This window comes from Pan paniscus, chromosome 1, assembly GCF_029289425.2.
Source record: "Pan paniscus chromosome 1, NHGRI_mPanPan1-v2.0_pri, whole genome shotgun sequence".
In the NCBI taxonomy this organism is placed as follows: Eukaryota; Metazoa; Chordata; class Mammalia; order Primates; family Hominidae; genus Pan; species Pan paniscus.
This window is the reverse complement of record NC_073249.2, coordinates 162,671,463-162,687,836: the sequence shown is the minus strand read 5'-3', so window position 1 is coordinate 162,687,836 and position 16,374 is coordinate 162,671,463. Positions and strand designations below refer to the sequence as shown.

At 39.6% G+C, this 16,374-nt stretch overlaps 1 protein-coding gene across 2 annotated transcripts in view; it reads left to right on the top strand.

The window, feature by feature from the left end:
* ROR1 (receptor tyrosine kinase like orphan receptor 1) overlaps positions 1-15,903 on the top strand; it is a 408,712-nt gene extending 392,809 nt beyond the window's left edge. For both annotated transcript variants that reach the window (XM_063600720.1, XM_008958943.5), the window contains one exon: positions 11,867-15,903. In XM_063600720.1, the coding sequence (XP_063456790.1) occupies positions 11,867-13,294 (1,428 nt within the window). In that variant the 3' untranslated portion in view covers positions 13,295-15,903. The remainder of the gene's footprint in view (positions 1-11,866) is intronic.
* Positions 15,904-16,374: the final 471 nt, after the last annotated feature.

The window sequence follows — 16,374 nt, the reverse complement described above, 5'->3', positions numbered from 1 at the left end:
GATTGCTTTTGGTGTCTTCGTCATGAAATCTTTGCCTGTGCCTATATCCTGAATGGTATTGCCTATGTTGTCTTCCAGGATTTTTATAATTTCGGGTTTTACTTTTTTTTTTTTTTTTTTTTGAGATGGAGTCTCACTTTGTCACCCAGGCTGAAGTGCAGTGGTGTGATCTCAGCTCACTGCAACCTCCACCTCCTGGGTTTAAGCAATTCTCATGCCTCAGCCTCCTGAGTAGCTGGGACTACAGGCATGTACCACCACACGTGGCTAATTTTTGACTTTCTTCATAGAGATGAGGTTTCGCCATATTTCCCAGGCTGGTCTCAAACTCCTGGCCTCAAGTGAGTCACCTGCCTTGGCCTCCCAAAGTGCTGGGATTACAGGCATGAGCCACTAGGGTTTTACATTTAAGTCTTTCATCCATCTTGAATTAATTTTTGTACATGGTATAAGGAAAGGGTCCAGTTTCAATCTTCTGCATATAGCTAGCCAGTTATCCCAGAACCATTTATTTTACTAGGGAATTCTTTCCCCACTGCTTGCTTTTGTCAGGTTTGTTAAAGATCAGGTAGTTGTAGGTGTGCAATCTAATTTCTGAGTTCTCTATTCTGTTCCATTGTTCTATGTGTCTGTTTCTGCACCAGTACCATGCTCTTTTGGTTACTGTAGCCCTGTAGTATAGTTTGAAGTCAGCTAGCATGATGCCTCCAGCTTTGTTCTTTTTTCTTGGCTATTTGGGCTCTTTTTTAGTTCCATGTGAATTTTTAAATAGTTTTCTCTAGTTCTGTGAAGAATATCAATGGTAGTTGAGTAGGAATAGCATTTAATCTGTAAATTGCTTTGGGCAGTATGGCCATTTTAATGATACTGATTCTTCCAATCTATGAGCATGGAATGTTTTTTCATTTGTTTGTGTCATCTCTGATTTCTTTGAGCAGTGTTTTGACTACAGATCTTTTAATGAAGCAAATGCTGTGCAAACATAGATTAATGAAGCAAATGCTGTGCAAACATAGGATACTGTGGGCTGGGGAGGAAGCTATAGGATCCAGCAATGCACAGCATTAACTGCAGTGAGGACACAGGCAAGAGAATCCCAGCAGAGATTATAGAGGTAGCTCTTTGGACAGCTCTTGTATTCCTTGTGTCCATCCTGTTAGCATACATTCTCCTGCCCCACACCCTGCTCACATCCTGGATAAAATCCATCAGGGTGGAGAAGGTCTGACAGTGAGGGCTGGGAGGCTGCCCAGTACATAACCTCAGCTTAAACCAATGTCTATAGAAACTCTACTTCTGGGAAAAACAAGTCCTATAAATGACTATATTATAAATTGGCGTCATAAACGGACTAAAGTACTTCAATATCTCAATAGAATCTTTGTAATAACCCTATGAAGTAGGTACTAATTTAAGTCTGATTTTTAGGATGAGAAAACTGAGGCTTCAGATTCAGAGTTGGCCCAAAGTCACAAATTATTAAGTGACACAGCCAAACTTGAACCCAGGTCTGCTCAGGTACAGAGCCCAGTGCTTTTCTATTTGCCTCTACTGCCTTTATTTTCAGGCTGACTGAAATGTATGATCCCAAGTTATGAGCACGTGATGGCTCAAGCTGACATTAAAATTACTGGCATCTGTTCTGTCTATTTCCAGGCAGAATAGAACCTCTCCCATTGGCATTATAAAGTAACTCAACCACAGAATCAACCCTGCTCACTACCAAACATTCAAGCTAACTATCAGAAAGTTACGTTATAGAGAAAAGAAATGCTTCTGAAGTTAAATCACTTCCAGAGAAATGCAGCTGAACTCCAAGCAAATGTGGCAAAATATTGGTTGAAACTCCCTCTAGAACTTGATTGCATAAGCCAGAAGGCACTTAATCCAGCTGTAGTCTTTGAAAATGTCCATAACCTCCCAAAACAAAATGGCTGTGGCCTCTAAGCTTTTAAAATGTAATCATTTCCATTTATGAGTGGAGTCAATTGTTTCATAATTCTAACACTGTTTACCTAAGAACCACTAAAATGCACAAGAAAGGAAAATAGGTTTTGGAGTCAAGCAGATCCATGTCAATAGCCAAGTCTAGATACTAAGAAATCTTACATCTATATACTCTCCAGGGCTCTCATGCTCAATTCAGGTGAAGGTTGCCATGGACAGGTTTTGTTCATCTATCCCAGTCAACTAGCAGAGACAACAGAGCATCAACAGAGTAAGGTCTAACTCGAAAACCAGAGAGCTCTTATACCTTGAGCATTTCACTTTTGCATCAGTGGTCCTCATGCTTTTAAAATGTAGAGTCCTTTGAGGATCAGATGGAAAGTCTGCCTCCTCTTCCCAGAAAGCTCTGCAATTTTGGTGTCAGACATACTTGGATTTGAATCTTGGCATCACCACTTAATAGCTGTGCTTCTTTAGGCAAGCTACTTAACCACTGAATGCCTTATGTCCTTATCCATAAAATGGGGGCAGTCATAATATGAATCTCACAGGATTGTGATAAGGATTAAATGGGTTGATGCATTAAGCACTTTATGTCCGAGAGCAGACAAGGAGTGTAGTGTGGTCATTAGCAAGGCAGGCTCTGGTGTCTGAATTGACCACCTACCAGCTGTGAGACCACTTAACTGACCTGTTCTTTGGTTTTTCCATTTGTAAAATAGGTGTGAGTCATAGTTACCAATCTCATGGGGTTAGTGTGAGGATGAAAGGAGCTAATATGTGTAAAGTACTTACAGCCTAACATATAAGCATTCAAAAAATCATAGCCATTATTAGGATCTCAGTGTCTGGCACATGGCAGATATTCAATAAATGGTAGGTATTGTTAAATTCAGATTACAGATATCTGGGATAGGAGCCATGTCTTCTCTCTTCATGGTTCTTTCATGGCCCCTCATATAGTAGTCTGTATGTATATTCTTCAGTATATTGTATATACAGTATCAGTTGACTGACTGATGCAACTAGCTATTAAAATATATCCTAAATGATTGGCTCTAATTGAAACTAAAGGAAACTGGTGATATGCCCCAAGCTATAGAGAGACTTATATTTCAAGGTTTTGAAATATAAGTCTCACTAAGACAGTAGTCATGTAGTATATAAACCTAATAAATGCTGGTTAATGGTTCTTATATTTTTCTCTACCTGATATTTCCAAAGCATCTTTTCAAGCAAGAGTATTGTTTTCTCTCAGTTGGATAAGTTTAAATTGCCCAACTAGGTTCATCAGACACATTGTGGTCATTCATCATGCAGAGAGAAGGGACCCAGATCACTAAGGAATTGACTGATCCAGAAAACTACATCCATTTATTCCAGGGGCTCTCAAAGTGAGGCCTCTAGGCCAGCAGGAGTCTCCTCAACTGAGAACTGTCAGAAATGGACAATCTCAGACCCACATAGGAACTCTTGAGGTGGAGCCCAGCAATCTGTGCTTTAACAAGTGGCACTGATGCCTGCTCTGATGTAGACTATGCTGGTCAGTACTTGAGATTCAGGAAGCAAGTCAGCCCATAGGGAATACCAATCTCAGAGAAAACTGTGCTTCCAAAGAGAAAAAGGACCTGGGATAGCCCTCCTATTACTAAAAATACTCCTCTAATTTTAGTAGGGCCAGGGTCTGCTCATCATTCCTCTGATGGGGTGTATTAGTCTGTTTGAACACTGCTGATAAAGACATACCTGAGAATGGAAAGAAAAAGAGGTTTAATGGACTTACAGTTCCACATGGCTGGGGAGGCCTCACAATCATGGCAGAAGGCAAGGAGGACCAAGTCACATCTTATGTGGATGGCAGCAGGCAAAGAGAGAGCTTGTGCAGGGAAACTCCCCCTTATAGAACCATCAGCTCTCATGAGACTTATTCACTATCACGAGAACAGCATGGGAAAGACCTGCCCCCATGATTCAATAACCTCCCACTGGGTCCCTCCCACACCATATGGGAATTCAAGATGAGATTTGGGTGGGGACACTGCCAAACCATATCATTCGACCCCTGGTCCCTTTCAAATCTCATTTCCTTACATTTTAAAACCAATCATCCCCTCCCAAAAGTCCCCCAAAGTCTCAACTCATTTCAGCATTAACTCAGAAGTCCACAGTCCAAAGTCTCATCCAAGACAAGGCAAGTCCCTTCTGCCTATGAGCCTGTAAAATCAAAAGCAAGTTAGTTACTTCCCAGATACAGTGGGGGTACAGGCATTGGGTAAATACAGCCATTCCAAATGGGAGAAATTGGCCAAAAAACAAAGGGGCTACAGGCCCCATGCAAGTCCAAAATCCAGCAGGGCAGTCAAATCTTAAAGCTCCAAAATGATCTCCTTTGACTCCATGTCTCACATCCAGGTGACTCTGATGCAAGCAGTGCATCAGACACCTCTGCCCCTGTGGCTTTGCAGGGTAGAGTACCCCTCCTGGCTGCTTTCATGGGCTGGCATTGAGTGTCTGGGACTTTTCCAGACTCACAGTGCAAGCTGTTGGTGGGTCTACCATTCTGGGGTCTGGAGGACAGTGGCTCTCTTCTCACAGGTCCACTAGGCAGTGCCCCATTAGGGACTTGTTATGGAGGCTCCAACCCCACATTTCCCTTCTACACTGCCCTAGCAGAGGTTCTCCATGAGGGCCTCACCCCTGCAGCAAACTTCTGCCTGGGCATCCAGGCATTTCCATACATCCTCTGAAATCTAGGTGGAGATTCCCAAACCTCAATTCTTGACTTCTGTGCACCTGCAGGCTCAACACCACATGGAAGCTGCCAAGCCTTGGGACCTCCAACCTCTGAAGCCACAGAACGAGCTGTACCTTGACCCCTTTTAGTCATTGCTGGAGTGGCTGGGACACAGGGCACTAAGTACCTAGACTGCACACAGCAGAGGGACCCTGGGCCCAGCCCACAAAACCATTTTCTCCTCCTAAACCTCTGGGTGATGGGAGGGGCTGCCGTGAAGACCTCTGACATGCCTTGGAGACATTTTGCCCATTATCTTGGTGATTAACATTTGGCTTCTCATTACTTATGCAAATTTCTGCAGCCAGCTTGAATTTCTCCTCAAAAAATGGGATTTTCTATCGCATTGTCAGGCTGCAAATATTCCAAGCTTTTGTGCTGTTTTCCTTTTAAAACTGAATGCCTTTAACAGCACCCAAATCACCTCTTGAATGCTTTGCTGCTTAGAAATTTCTTCCACCAAATACCCTAAATCATCTCTCTCAAGTTCAAAGTTCCACAAATCTCTAGGGCAGGGGAAAAATGCCACCAGTCTCTTTGCTAAAACATAACAAGAGTCACCTCTGCTTCAGTTCCCAACAAGTTCCTCATCTCCATCTGAGACCACTTAAGCCCGGATTTCATTGTCCTTATCATTATCAGCATTTTGGTCAAAGCCATCCAACAAGTCTCCAGGGAGTTCCAAACTTTCCCACATTTTCCTGTCTTCTTCTAAGCCCTCCAAACTGTTCCAACCTCTGCCTGTTACCCAGTTCCAAAGTCACTTCCACATTTTTGGGTATCTTTTCAGCAGCGCCCCACTCTACTGGTACGAATTTACAATATTAGTCATTTTCACACTGCTGATAAAGACACACCTGAGACTGGGAAGAAAAAGAGGCTTAATGGACTTACAGTTCCACATGGCTGGGAGCGCCTCACAATCATGATGGAAGGCAAGGAGGAGCAAGTCACATCTTACGTGGATGGCAGCAGGCACAGAGAGAGCTTGTGCAGGGAAACTCCCCCTTATAGAACCATCAGATCTCATGAGACTTAGTCACTATCACAAGAACAGCATGGGAAAGATCTGCCCCCTGACTCAATTACCTCCCACCAGGTCCCTCCCACAACATGTGGGAATTCAAAATGAGATGTGATTGGGGACACAGCCAAACCATATCATGAGGCAAGCACAAATGCCATGTGAAACCTGCTATTCTTCTGTAGACACTTGTGTCCAGCTAGAATCAGCTTCAAAAGAATAGCATAGATTTGAAAAAGGGTAGCAGTCAGTCTTGGGACATTAGAACATGGGGAATTAACTGGCCTTGAGTGAAAGGGACCACAGGGGGAGGTTTGGAGCTGACTTATGAATATGGATCCTGTTTCAGCACCTACTGTTGTTAAAGCCCCGTTTCTGTCCCAGAGAACCACCCTGGACTCGATTCCCTGCACCCTAATGTAGCTCTGTTTTTTATCTGTGTGTCTACTTCAAGTTAGACTCAAAAGTAGAGCAATTATATGATATTATGTTCAAGGCAAAAAGTGACAGAGCAGGCTTCATGTTGCATACAAATGTTGGCGGCTATTGCAAAATCCTCACCGCATATCCTATGGTAATCACTTCCTTAAAGTAAGCAGGAAATAGGTTAGTAGTAGGCTGCTTCACCAGGAGTCATTTCAAATGTATTGTCACCTAAGGTATAACTTCCCAAAGATGGAAAGAGATAAAGCCACTGAGTCTGCCCTCTTTATCCATCTACAGCCACCAAGGTAATTACAGTTTTTAAAAACACTACTCATAGTTCATTGCTTTCATATCCAAAGTTAAGAGATCTAAAAGTTCCCCCACATCCCCACTTAGCAGTCATCACTAAGGTGAAAAAAGCTACCAGTATCAGCTTGGTCTCTCTTATCAGCAGTTTAGAAAGTACTACAATTTTCCCATCTGACTCACATCTAAATGACTCGCATCTAAGATGTTTTTCCTTCATTTTCCTTCTGTAAAGAGTTCATTTAAACTCTAATACTGTTGCTTTTCAAAAATTTCTAAAGAAAGAAGCATCTTGGAACAATGTATTAACTTCTGCATCAACTTTTATTTCATATAATAATTTTATATAATTTTTTAAAGGCAGATGTGTGTTTACTTTGAGAAGTAAAAATGTTAACATTGAAACTGAAAGCCTGTTTCAGTTTTAAGGTACTTAATTGCCTTACAGCATATAATAAACCGAGGCCATCTTGTCCTTCAACTAATGGAGGGAGTGATAAAGAGATAGGAGCCCGGGACCCTATTCATTCCAGTTTTCCTTTGTACTTGGTTTACTTTGGCACCATGCCTCATGTGTATTTTACACTTCTTTACATTTTGTACATCCCTGTATGACAAATACTTGTCAAACAAAAACTAAACAGATTTATAACCCCTTAACTTGAAATGAGCCAAAATTGAACTGCCAAAACTTTATGACTTCATTTTCTTTCATAGTTTTCCACCACATTGGTTCAAACAGACAAACCCCACTTGAGGTCAAGCAGAGGTCATTTCACTTTCATTACTAAAATATAATTTACAATATGCCAGACCTAAACAAGTTTAGCCTAAAGGGTTTGTATAATGTAAACCATCTGTTCCTCAACAATACAGCTAATTTCCTGCCATCACCGTACAGTCTACTGACTGCTTCTTTAAGGATTTTTATGATTTTTTAACTAGTTCAGGATTTATGTAAAATTTGAAAATGAGTCTATAGTTAGGATTCATTTGTACCAAGTAACTTGAGCACCTTAAAAATGCAAATCACTGTGGAAATTGTTCCCCTGAAACCAAGCTAGGAGCATTTTTTTCCTGGGCACTTCTTTGCTGGCAGCTGCACAGGTGTTCGAAGGGAAGATTTTGTGGACTCTGCCATTTTAGATGCTTTCCATGCCTCTTTGCAAAGCAAACCCCCCAAATTTAGTTTTCAGTAGCTCTAGTAAATGACTCCTTGGAGAAGACTTGGGATTATATGCTATATGGCCCACTGGATATTGGTGAGATAGGACAAGATACACTTTGGGGTAAAATCTACTTTCTTTCATGTATCTGAACAGGGAGGAAGAACAATTATAATTCCATAGAGTGACTACATACTGAAGGCCAACCTCCTAGCTCTGTGAGGTGGCAGGCCTCTCAGGCTGAGCCTCCAGAGACATTCGGCTTCAATCTGGGATCGCTGGCCAGCAGGCTTCTCTGGTTTCAAACAGAATGCTGTGGCCGAAAAACAGAGAGCCTTGGAGTTGCAAGTGTGGCTCTTTCGGCTCTCCTGAAAATTCTTGATACTTTCTTTAGCCCCTTTCTCCATCTGTAAAATAGCAAAATTAGGCGTTCTGTTTCCAAAGGCAAATATGTGAGAACAAATTTGCTTACCTCAGTGGAGGGGAATGCAGCTGGCCTTCTTAGCCACGAAGCCCCAAGGCCATGTGTAGGGCTGGTGCCAAGGTCCTGTCCACCTCTTCCTCTTTTCCCACCTCCAGAAGTTTGGCTGGCTTGCTTCCTTTACCCATCTGCTACCATCCACTCTTCCACACGAGTTCTTGTTGCCTTCGCCTTCATTCACATCTCAGAGGAGCCAGCTACAGGCCACTCAACTTCTCACCCACCCTCAAGCTCCAAAACAAATTCCCTGTCATTTTTAAAGGATTTTTTTTTTAAACTAACAACTACAGGAGAACAGAGAAAGATTAACAGGAAGAAAGTTAAACACTCTGGAACTACTTAAGGCTTAAATGGATCTAAATCATTTGCATTACTTTACTTCCTGGATGACTTTCCTAATAAGGATAATAAGAATGATTTAAAGGGCACTTATTAGGTGGGAATTACGTTCATACATCGTTGTATTTAATTCCTACTGCAACAGCTCAAGCTAGATAGTACATTAGTTCATAGATATGGAAACAGAGGTTCAGAAAAGTTAAGAAATTCACCCAAGGTCAGTGATTAATATTATAAGACCTATGCCACAGGATCATGGTGTTAAATAAGTTAATATTTGCTAAGTGCTTAGAACATTATCTGGCACAAAGTAAGTGCTATGTAAGTATTAACTATTATTCATAAAAAGCAGCAGATTCAAGATGCAAACCCAGATTTATAGGAGTCCAAAGCTCACTTAGTTTGAATTATGCCATACTGCCTATGGATACTTTTCAAGCAGTGAAGGAGGAGAGGGTATTGGGTTTCTAACTCCTCATTATACCAGCCTAATATTCCATGAGTTTACTTCCTAATTCCCATTTTCCACAAAGAAGTTTTAGTACTCAGTCCCTTAAACTTCTCTATCTCCAAAAGCGTAGAGATCTTATTTTTGTCAAAAAGTAAGTGATGTCTACTTTGCCATTCAAGGGACCTTCACCTAAACTGGATTTATTTACATCATTAGGAAAAGTTCTGATGGAAATCTCCAATCTTAATGTCATGCAGGAAAAATTCACCTTGAGTTACTCTTGCCAGCAAAAGTAAAATCATCTGAGTGCTACAAGCCAAAAAAGTAGGGTCGGCTCAACTGGTTACCTTTCTCATCACCCACACCTTGCTCTCTCAAAGGAATTCTACAAGCTCCCACAAGAATACAGACCCTAAAAGCAAAAGGAAAAATGGTGGATGGACTTATAATTGCAAAAGATATTTCCTAGTTCAGTAAGATGGGAAGATTCGCCTATTGTTTTTTTTAAAAAAAAAATATTTAATTTAAAAAAATAGTAATTTAATAAATTAAATAGTTATTTAATTTAATATATTCACCTGGTTGAAAAATTTTAAAGCATAGAAAAGCATGAAGTGAAAAATCTCTTACCTCTGCCCCCCTTTTTCTAGTTTCTACTTCCATACCCCCAATAATCACTGCTATCTATTTCCCAAGTATCCTTTCATAGTTTCTTTATGCTTATACAAAGAAATATGTTTCGTGTGTTCTTTTTCTCCTTCTCTCTTACACAAAAGCAGCACCCAGCAGTAACTGTTCTGTTGCTTTTTATTTTTAGCTGAGCAAAGGATTTTGCAGACCTTTCCATACCAGTACATACGAAACGTCCTCATTCTTTTTTTTCAAATGTGGAATATTCTATTTACTAGCTCCACTGTAATTGATTTAATATATTCTCTATAGGGACATGGAGGTCATTTATAATATTTTGCTATTACAAACAATACTATATTGAATAGAACTAGATCAATAAGATTTAATTTACTGAAAGTTTAAAGCAACAAATTACCATTACTTTCAGCACAAGTAAACTTTCTAAAACTCATTTCCAAATATAAACCTCACAAAATCTGCTTTGATGAACAAATAAGACCAATTTATAATGAGACAGTTTATTTGCATAGAATAATTAATGTTCCAAAATCCCCAATCCCAATTTGTCCTTTTAAGTGAGTATTTTGCTGCAAGTTTATTTACACTTACAATTAGGTTAGTGGGCATTTTGCCCTGGAAAATATCAGCCTAGAACAAATCTAATCATCATGAATTCTAAATTAGTAGAGTTTGGATAAGAGAACTTTTTTACCAAATTATCTAAACTGTTGTTTTAAACTCTGTACAGAGAGCTCTGGATTTCATATGTATTTCAACATTGTCAGTTTCAGTTAGAATTTTCAGGGTAGTATTCTTTTCTTAAAAATAAGGATATGAAGGATGGGGATTATTTGAAAAATCAGTTGTATGTAAAATGCATTGTTTTTATTACTTTCTTTTCTAACAAATTAAATGAAACATCAGACTAAATTTGAGGTACATTTTAAAATAGTAAAAACATATAACATTATAGACATTTACTTGCCAAGATCAAATGTCATGATTCAATACTTATTTTCATTGTGAGCTAATGCCTTCACCTGTCTGTCTTAAGGTCAATTAATAAACAACCCACTTGCGAAGACCTAGGGATATACGTTGGTATGAAGGGCAGTGCTTCCAATAAGATTTCCCTTGAAATCTCGTTGTGAGGACAAAATACATGCATAAAAAGAACAGAAACATCAAGTTGATAATAATAACAAAAAGTTAAATAGTACTTACCATGGGCCAGACATAGGTCTGAGTACTTTACAAACATTAACTCATAGGTCTGAGTGCTTTACAAACATTAACTCATTAAAAGTTTGCAATAACAGGGTAAGTACAATTATTATCATCCCATTTTATAGATGAAGGAATTGAGGCACAAAGTTAAATGTTGTATCTGGGGTCACACAGCTGGTAAGTGGAGAAGGCAGGATTCCAACTCAGACTGGCTATGGAGGCCACTTGTGTAACCAGCCACCACACTGCTTTGTGTATGTGGTGGCATTCACAGTAAAGGCAAAAGAGTCTAGCAAAGAAATGACCATAGTGGTCAGGGAAGGTTTTGCGGGAAGTGGGGCCTGAAACAGGCTTTTTAGAAAAGAAAGGATTTAATCAATGGAGAAGACCGCATTTCAGACCTTCCCATCTCTATTGTGAGTACTTCAGAAGGACAATCTTTTGTTTTGATTTCTCTTTTAGCACAATAAATATTCGAAGAATGGCAGAACATTGGAGGAACAAAAGTATTAGGCAAGAATGTAAACGGTTTCAGGAGTGGACATTGAGAAAACCTATTTAACTAAAGTGATGCCATCACACAGAGAAGTAGCAAGGGATCATGTCAGGAAACTGAGTTAGGACCAGATTACAAATGCTCTGAGTACCAGGCTGTAGCCTCTGTGGTAGTGCTTCTGACACCCTAATCTTCACAGAAACCACGGGGGTCTTGTTAAATGCACATGCGGATTCAGTAGGTCTGAGGTGGGCCCGAGAGTCTGCATTTGCAGTAAGTTTGGGTGATGCTGATGTTGCTGGTCCCCAGACCACAGTTTGAGTACCAAGACTCTAGACAACAGCAAAAAACCATTTTGTGGCTGGGTTGAGGGAAAGGGATAGGGTAGTGATGGAAAGTTGTCTATGGCACCTCCCCTGAGTTGCAGCCAACGATTTGAAAGACATATAGACCTACAATATTTTATTTAATTTGTTTATAGAACCTTTTTCTATATGCCCCATCCCTCCTTTCGGATGCAAAGCTGTCTTGCCTGAAGATATGTTTTAAACCACGTTTTTCCTCTCTTTCATACAGAGCAAGGCTAAAGAGCTGCCTCTTTCTGCTGTACGCTTTATGGAAGAATTGGGCGAGTGTGCCTTTGGAAAAATCTATAAAGGCCATCTCTATCTCCCAGGCATGGACCATGCTCAGCTGGTTGCTATCAAGACCTTGAAAGACTATAACAACCCCCAGCAATGGACAGAATTTCAACAAGAAGCCTCCCTAATGGCAGAACTGCACCACCCCAATATTGTCTGCCTTCTAGGTGCTGTCACTCAGGAACAACCTGTATGCATGCTTTTTGAGTATATTAATCAGGGGGATCTCCATGAGTTCCTCATCATGCGATCCCCACACTCTGATGTTGGCTGCAGCAGTGATGAAGATGGGACTGTGAAATCCAGCCTGGACCACGGAGATTTTCTGCACATTGCAATTCAGATTGCAGCTGGCATGGAATACCTGTCTAGTCACTTCTTTGTCCACAAGGACCTTGCAGCTCGCAATATTTTAATCGGAGAGCAACTTCATGTAAAGATTTCAGACTTGGGGCTTTCCAGAGAAATTTACTCCGCTGATTACTACAGGGTCCAGAGTAAGTCCTTGCTGCCCATTCGCTGGATGCCCCCTGAAGCCATCATGTATGGCAAATTCTCTTCTGATTCAGATATCTGGTCCTTTGGGGTTGTCTTGTGGGAGATTTTCAGTTTTGGACTCCAGCCATATTATGGATTCAGTAACCAGGAAGTGATTGAGATGGTGAGAAAACGGCAGCTCTTACCATGCTCTGAAGACTGCCCACCCAGAATGTACAGCCTCATGACAGAGTGCTGGAATGAGATTCCTTCCAGGAGACCAAGATTTAAAGATATTCACGTCCGGCTTCGGTCCTGGGAGGGACTCTCAAGTCACACAAGCTCTACTACTCCTTCAGGGGGAAATGCCACCACACAGACAACCTCCCTCAGTGCCAGCCCAGTGAGTAATCTCAGTAACCCCAGATATCCTAATTACATGTTCCCGAGCCAGGGTATTACACCACAGGGCCAGATTGCTGGTTTCATTGGCCCGCCAATACCTCAGAACCAGCGATTCATTCCCATCAATGGATACCCAATACCTCCTGGATATGCAGCGTTTCCAGCTGCCCACTACCAGCCAACAGGTCCTCCCAGAGTGATTCAGCACTGCCCGCCTCCCAAGAGTCGGTCCCCAAGCAGTGCCAGTGGGTCGACTAGCACTGGCCATGTGACTAGCTTGCCCTCATCAGGATCCAATCAGGAAGCAAATATCCCTTTACTACCACACATGTCAATTCCAAATCATCCTGGTGGAATGGGTATCACCGTTTTTGGCAACAAATCTCAAAAACCCTACAAAATTGACTCAAAGCAAGCATCTTTACTAGGAGACGCCAATATTCATGGACACACCGAATCTATGATTTCTGCAGAACTGTAAAATGCACAACTTTTGTAAATGTGGTATACAGGACAAACTAGACGGCCGTAGAAAAGATTTATATTCAAATGTTTTTATTAAAGTAAGGTTCTCATTTAGCAGACATCGCAACAAGTACCTTCTGTGAAGTTTGACTGTGTCTTACCAAGCAGGACAGACACTCGGCCAGAAAAAAAAAAAAAAAAAAAAACAAGCAAACAAAAACATTGTGGGATGTGCACTCCATTGGAGTGCCTGACATGGTATTGGGATTGGAACATGTGGTTTCGAGCACTGAAAGCTGCAAACCAGTGAAGAGGAAAAGAACCTTGTGATTAAATATAAAACCAAAAGTCAAATGGTGCTTTGTGTTTTAGCCTTCAGTCACCATGACTGCTCTCTCCCCCAGATGTATATATACCATAGCATTTGTCTACCTGCTGTCTTTTCTTCAGGACAGATGTTCAGGAATTATATTGATTGAATTTAGACTCTGTGCATGTTCTTATGGAAATGATGTTCAGAATCCATGAAGAAACTTCAGGCCAAATTTGAAACCCTGGAGGGAAATGAGCCATAAGAGAAGTATAACAAGCCCTGAAGCCTTTTATGTCGTTGTGCTTCTTTGGGAAGGTGTAGAGTGTGCCTTTTTGTGAATCCTCCTCTGATCATGAGGGTCTTTCCCATTGTTTCTCACAGTGTGTTTACACTGCCCTTGGAATAACACAGCGCATCAGACCATAAGAAGGCTAGATGTGGATGCTAGAATTGATTGTTGGTTGATAGTTCTCTTTGCTGGATTAGGAATGAGGCGCCAAAGGAAGCACAGCCAGGAAAATGGCCCCACAGCCTAGATCAGCATCTGTGGGAAAGGAAAAAGGGTTCCCATGGGGACAGCCCCCATAGGAGTTTTCTGGAACCAGTAACACTGAAAAATAAGTGTGTGGCTACAGATGAGCACGCCCACCCCTTGCAACTCCCTGTTTACAAGTTGTCCGAGGCATTGGAGTGCTTATGGTCAATGGGCTCTAGGGAAGTAGGAAACTCCATCATGATACAAATGTCTAGTAATTTTAAAGTTTCTCTCCCTTTTTTTCTGTGCTGGAAATGTTCACAGATTTGATTCCCGCCCCAAGAATTACAACAATGTATTCACACAGTCAGTTGGAATCCAAAGGCAATTAATTCTATTTTGCAAAATATGATGATCTTCCTAAAAAACAAGTACTGAATTCTCATTTCAAAAGTTACCAAGAACTGAATTCTTTAAACTAGCAAACCGAAGTAACATGACCATTTTTGCCTTAGTGGGAGGTTTCAGATGTGCAGCTCATGGCATTTACCTGCCGACCATCTTTTGCCAAGTTTAGAATTCTTATGCGTTTCAAGTTCTATATAGAAAGTAATTTTACTTTTGATTTTTCTCTTGTTAAAAAAAAAACTCCTTTATTCTAAGAACAATGTCTCAAAGTCTCATTTTTACTTTAAAGGTATAAGAGACTTGTAAAGAGACTTACAGGATATAAAAGTAATTCCTGGAAATGACATTTGATGAGGAGAATGTAAGAGAATGAAAAACACATTGATGTTTTCATTTTTAAAAAATACAACTAGCATGAGAAATCAAGAAAATATGTTTACCAAAATGCATTGCAACTTTCCCAAACCTGAGTCTTCAAATAACAAACATGAACTTACAGGTACTGTGAACTAGAAGAATTGGTTATATCCAGATTTCTGGGAGATAAATTAAAACATATTTTTGTGGCATAAATAAGCTGATTCAGAAGTTACATTTCTTAACTTTAGGTAGAGGAGAATATTTGTATCCTTTTGTTGCTATGCAACTGTTTAATGATGAAGCTTCAAACCACAATTTTGTATATCATATGACAATCAATTGTTTTCCAAGAATATTTATTATTTTAAGTACACAATTTCAGTGAATCTGAGTTTTTCTAGGAGTCCCTTAAAGGGAAATTAGCATTCCATGAGCCAGTAAAATACCTACTCTGGTAAAACATTATTATGGTTAAAAAGTAAATTCAAGTTAGTTTTTTATAAAGAACTATAACATTTATTTTAAACATTTTATAATAACTGAAAACATTAAAGTGAGCAAATGAAATTTCAAAACCACTTGTAATAATGTATTTTATAATCGCACTGTGATACTATATAACACAGTCTCTTTTGTATTAAAATAGTATTTTTTTCACAAACTGAAAAATATCTTTTCCTTTGTTGACAATGTTTTGTAAGATGACTTTATTTTCAGATCTTTTTCTCCTTTTTTGCACAAAACTATGCTTATGGTTTGTGTCACAGAAGTGAAAATATATCTTTGCATTTTTATATCTGGTCTGTTTTTCTTGTTTCCTTTGTTTTTAACTTGATATAGATTTTCTTCAAATATATAATGGCAATTTTCAGATATCTCACCTTACCATATCTTTCCTTATTTTCACTGCATGCATTTAATCACTGTATTACTTAATGTTTGATTTGTTATTATGGGCATTTCAAATAGACAAGCATTGAATTGTAATGACAAAAAGGCTATTTTATATTAAGGATATATGCATTTGTATTTCACACACCAGAGATGATATTAAACACTGATTATTTTATGCTGCTGTTTATTAAAAATGTTTACTATAAAATAGTATTTCCTGAATATTGCTGTCATAGAGGTATTTGGGGATTTTAATATTTACATTTTATAGAAAGAGGAATCACAATTCCTATTTGCTGTTATTTCATTAAAATTTTTTTTTTCAGTAGGCTTTTAAAACAGACTTGGGCATTATTTTGCTAGCAACCATAGGTGGAGAGGGGAATCCTAATGATTTCATAACTGAATACTATCCACCTATATATGGCAAGCTTTGAATTTTCAAAATCAAAATAATGTATTGAATAGTTACAACCAATGGAATATAAAAAATATTTGATTTTAAGAATATAGTTGCATCATTTTCTGCCTTGATGTTTCCATATAATCTTAGATATCAAAAGTCACCTCTTTGGACCCTAAAGAAGAAGAGGCTGTGTACATCTTATCATGCCCAACTTAGCTTCAAAACATATTGATAAAATAA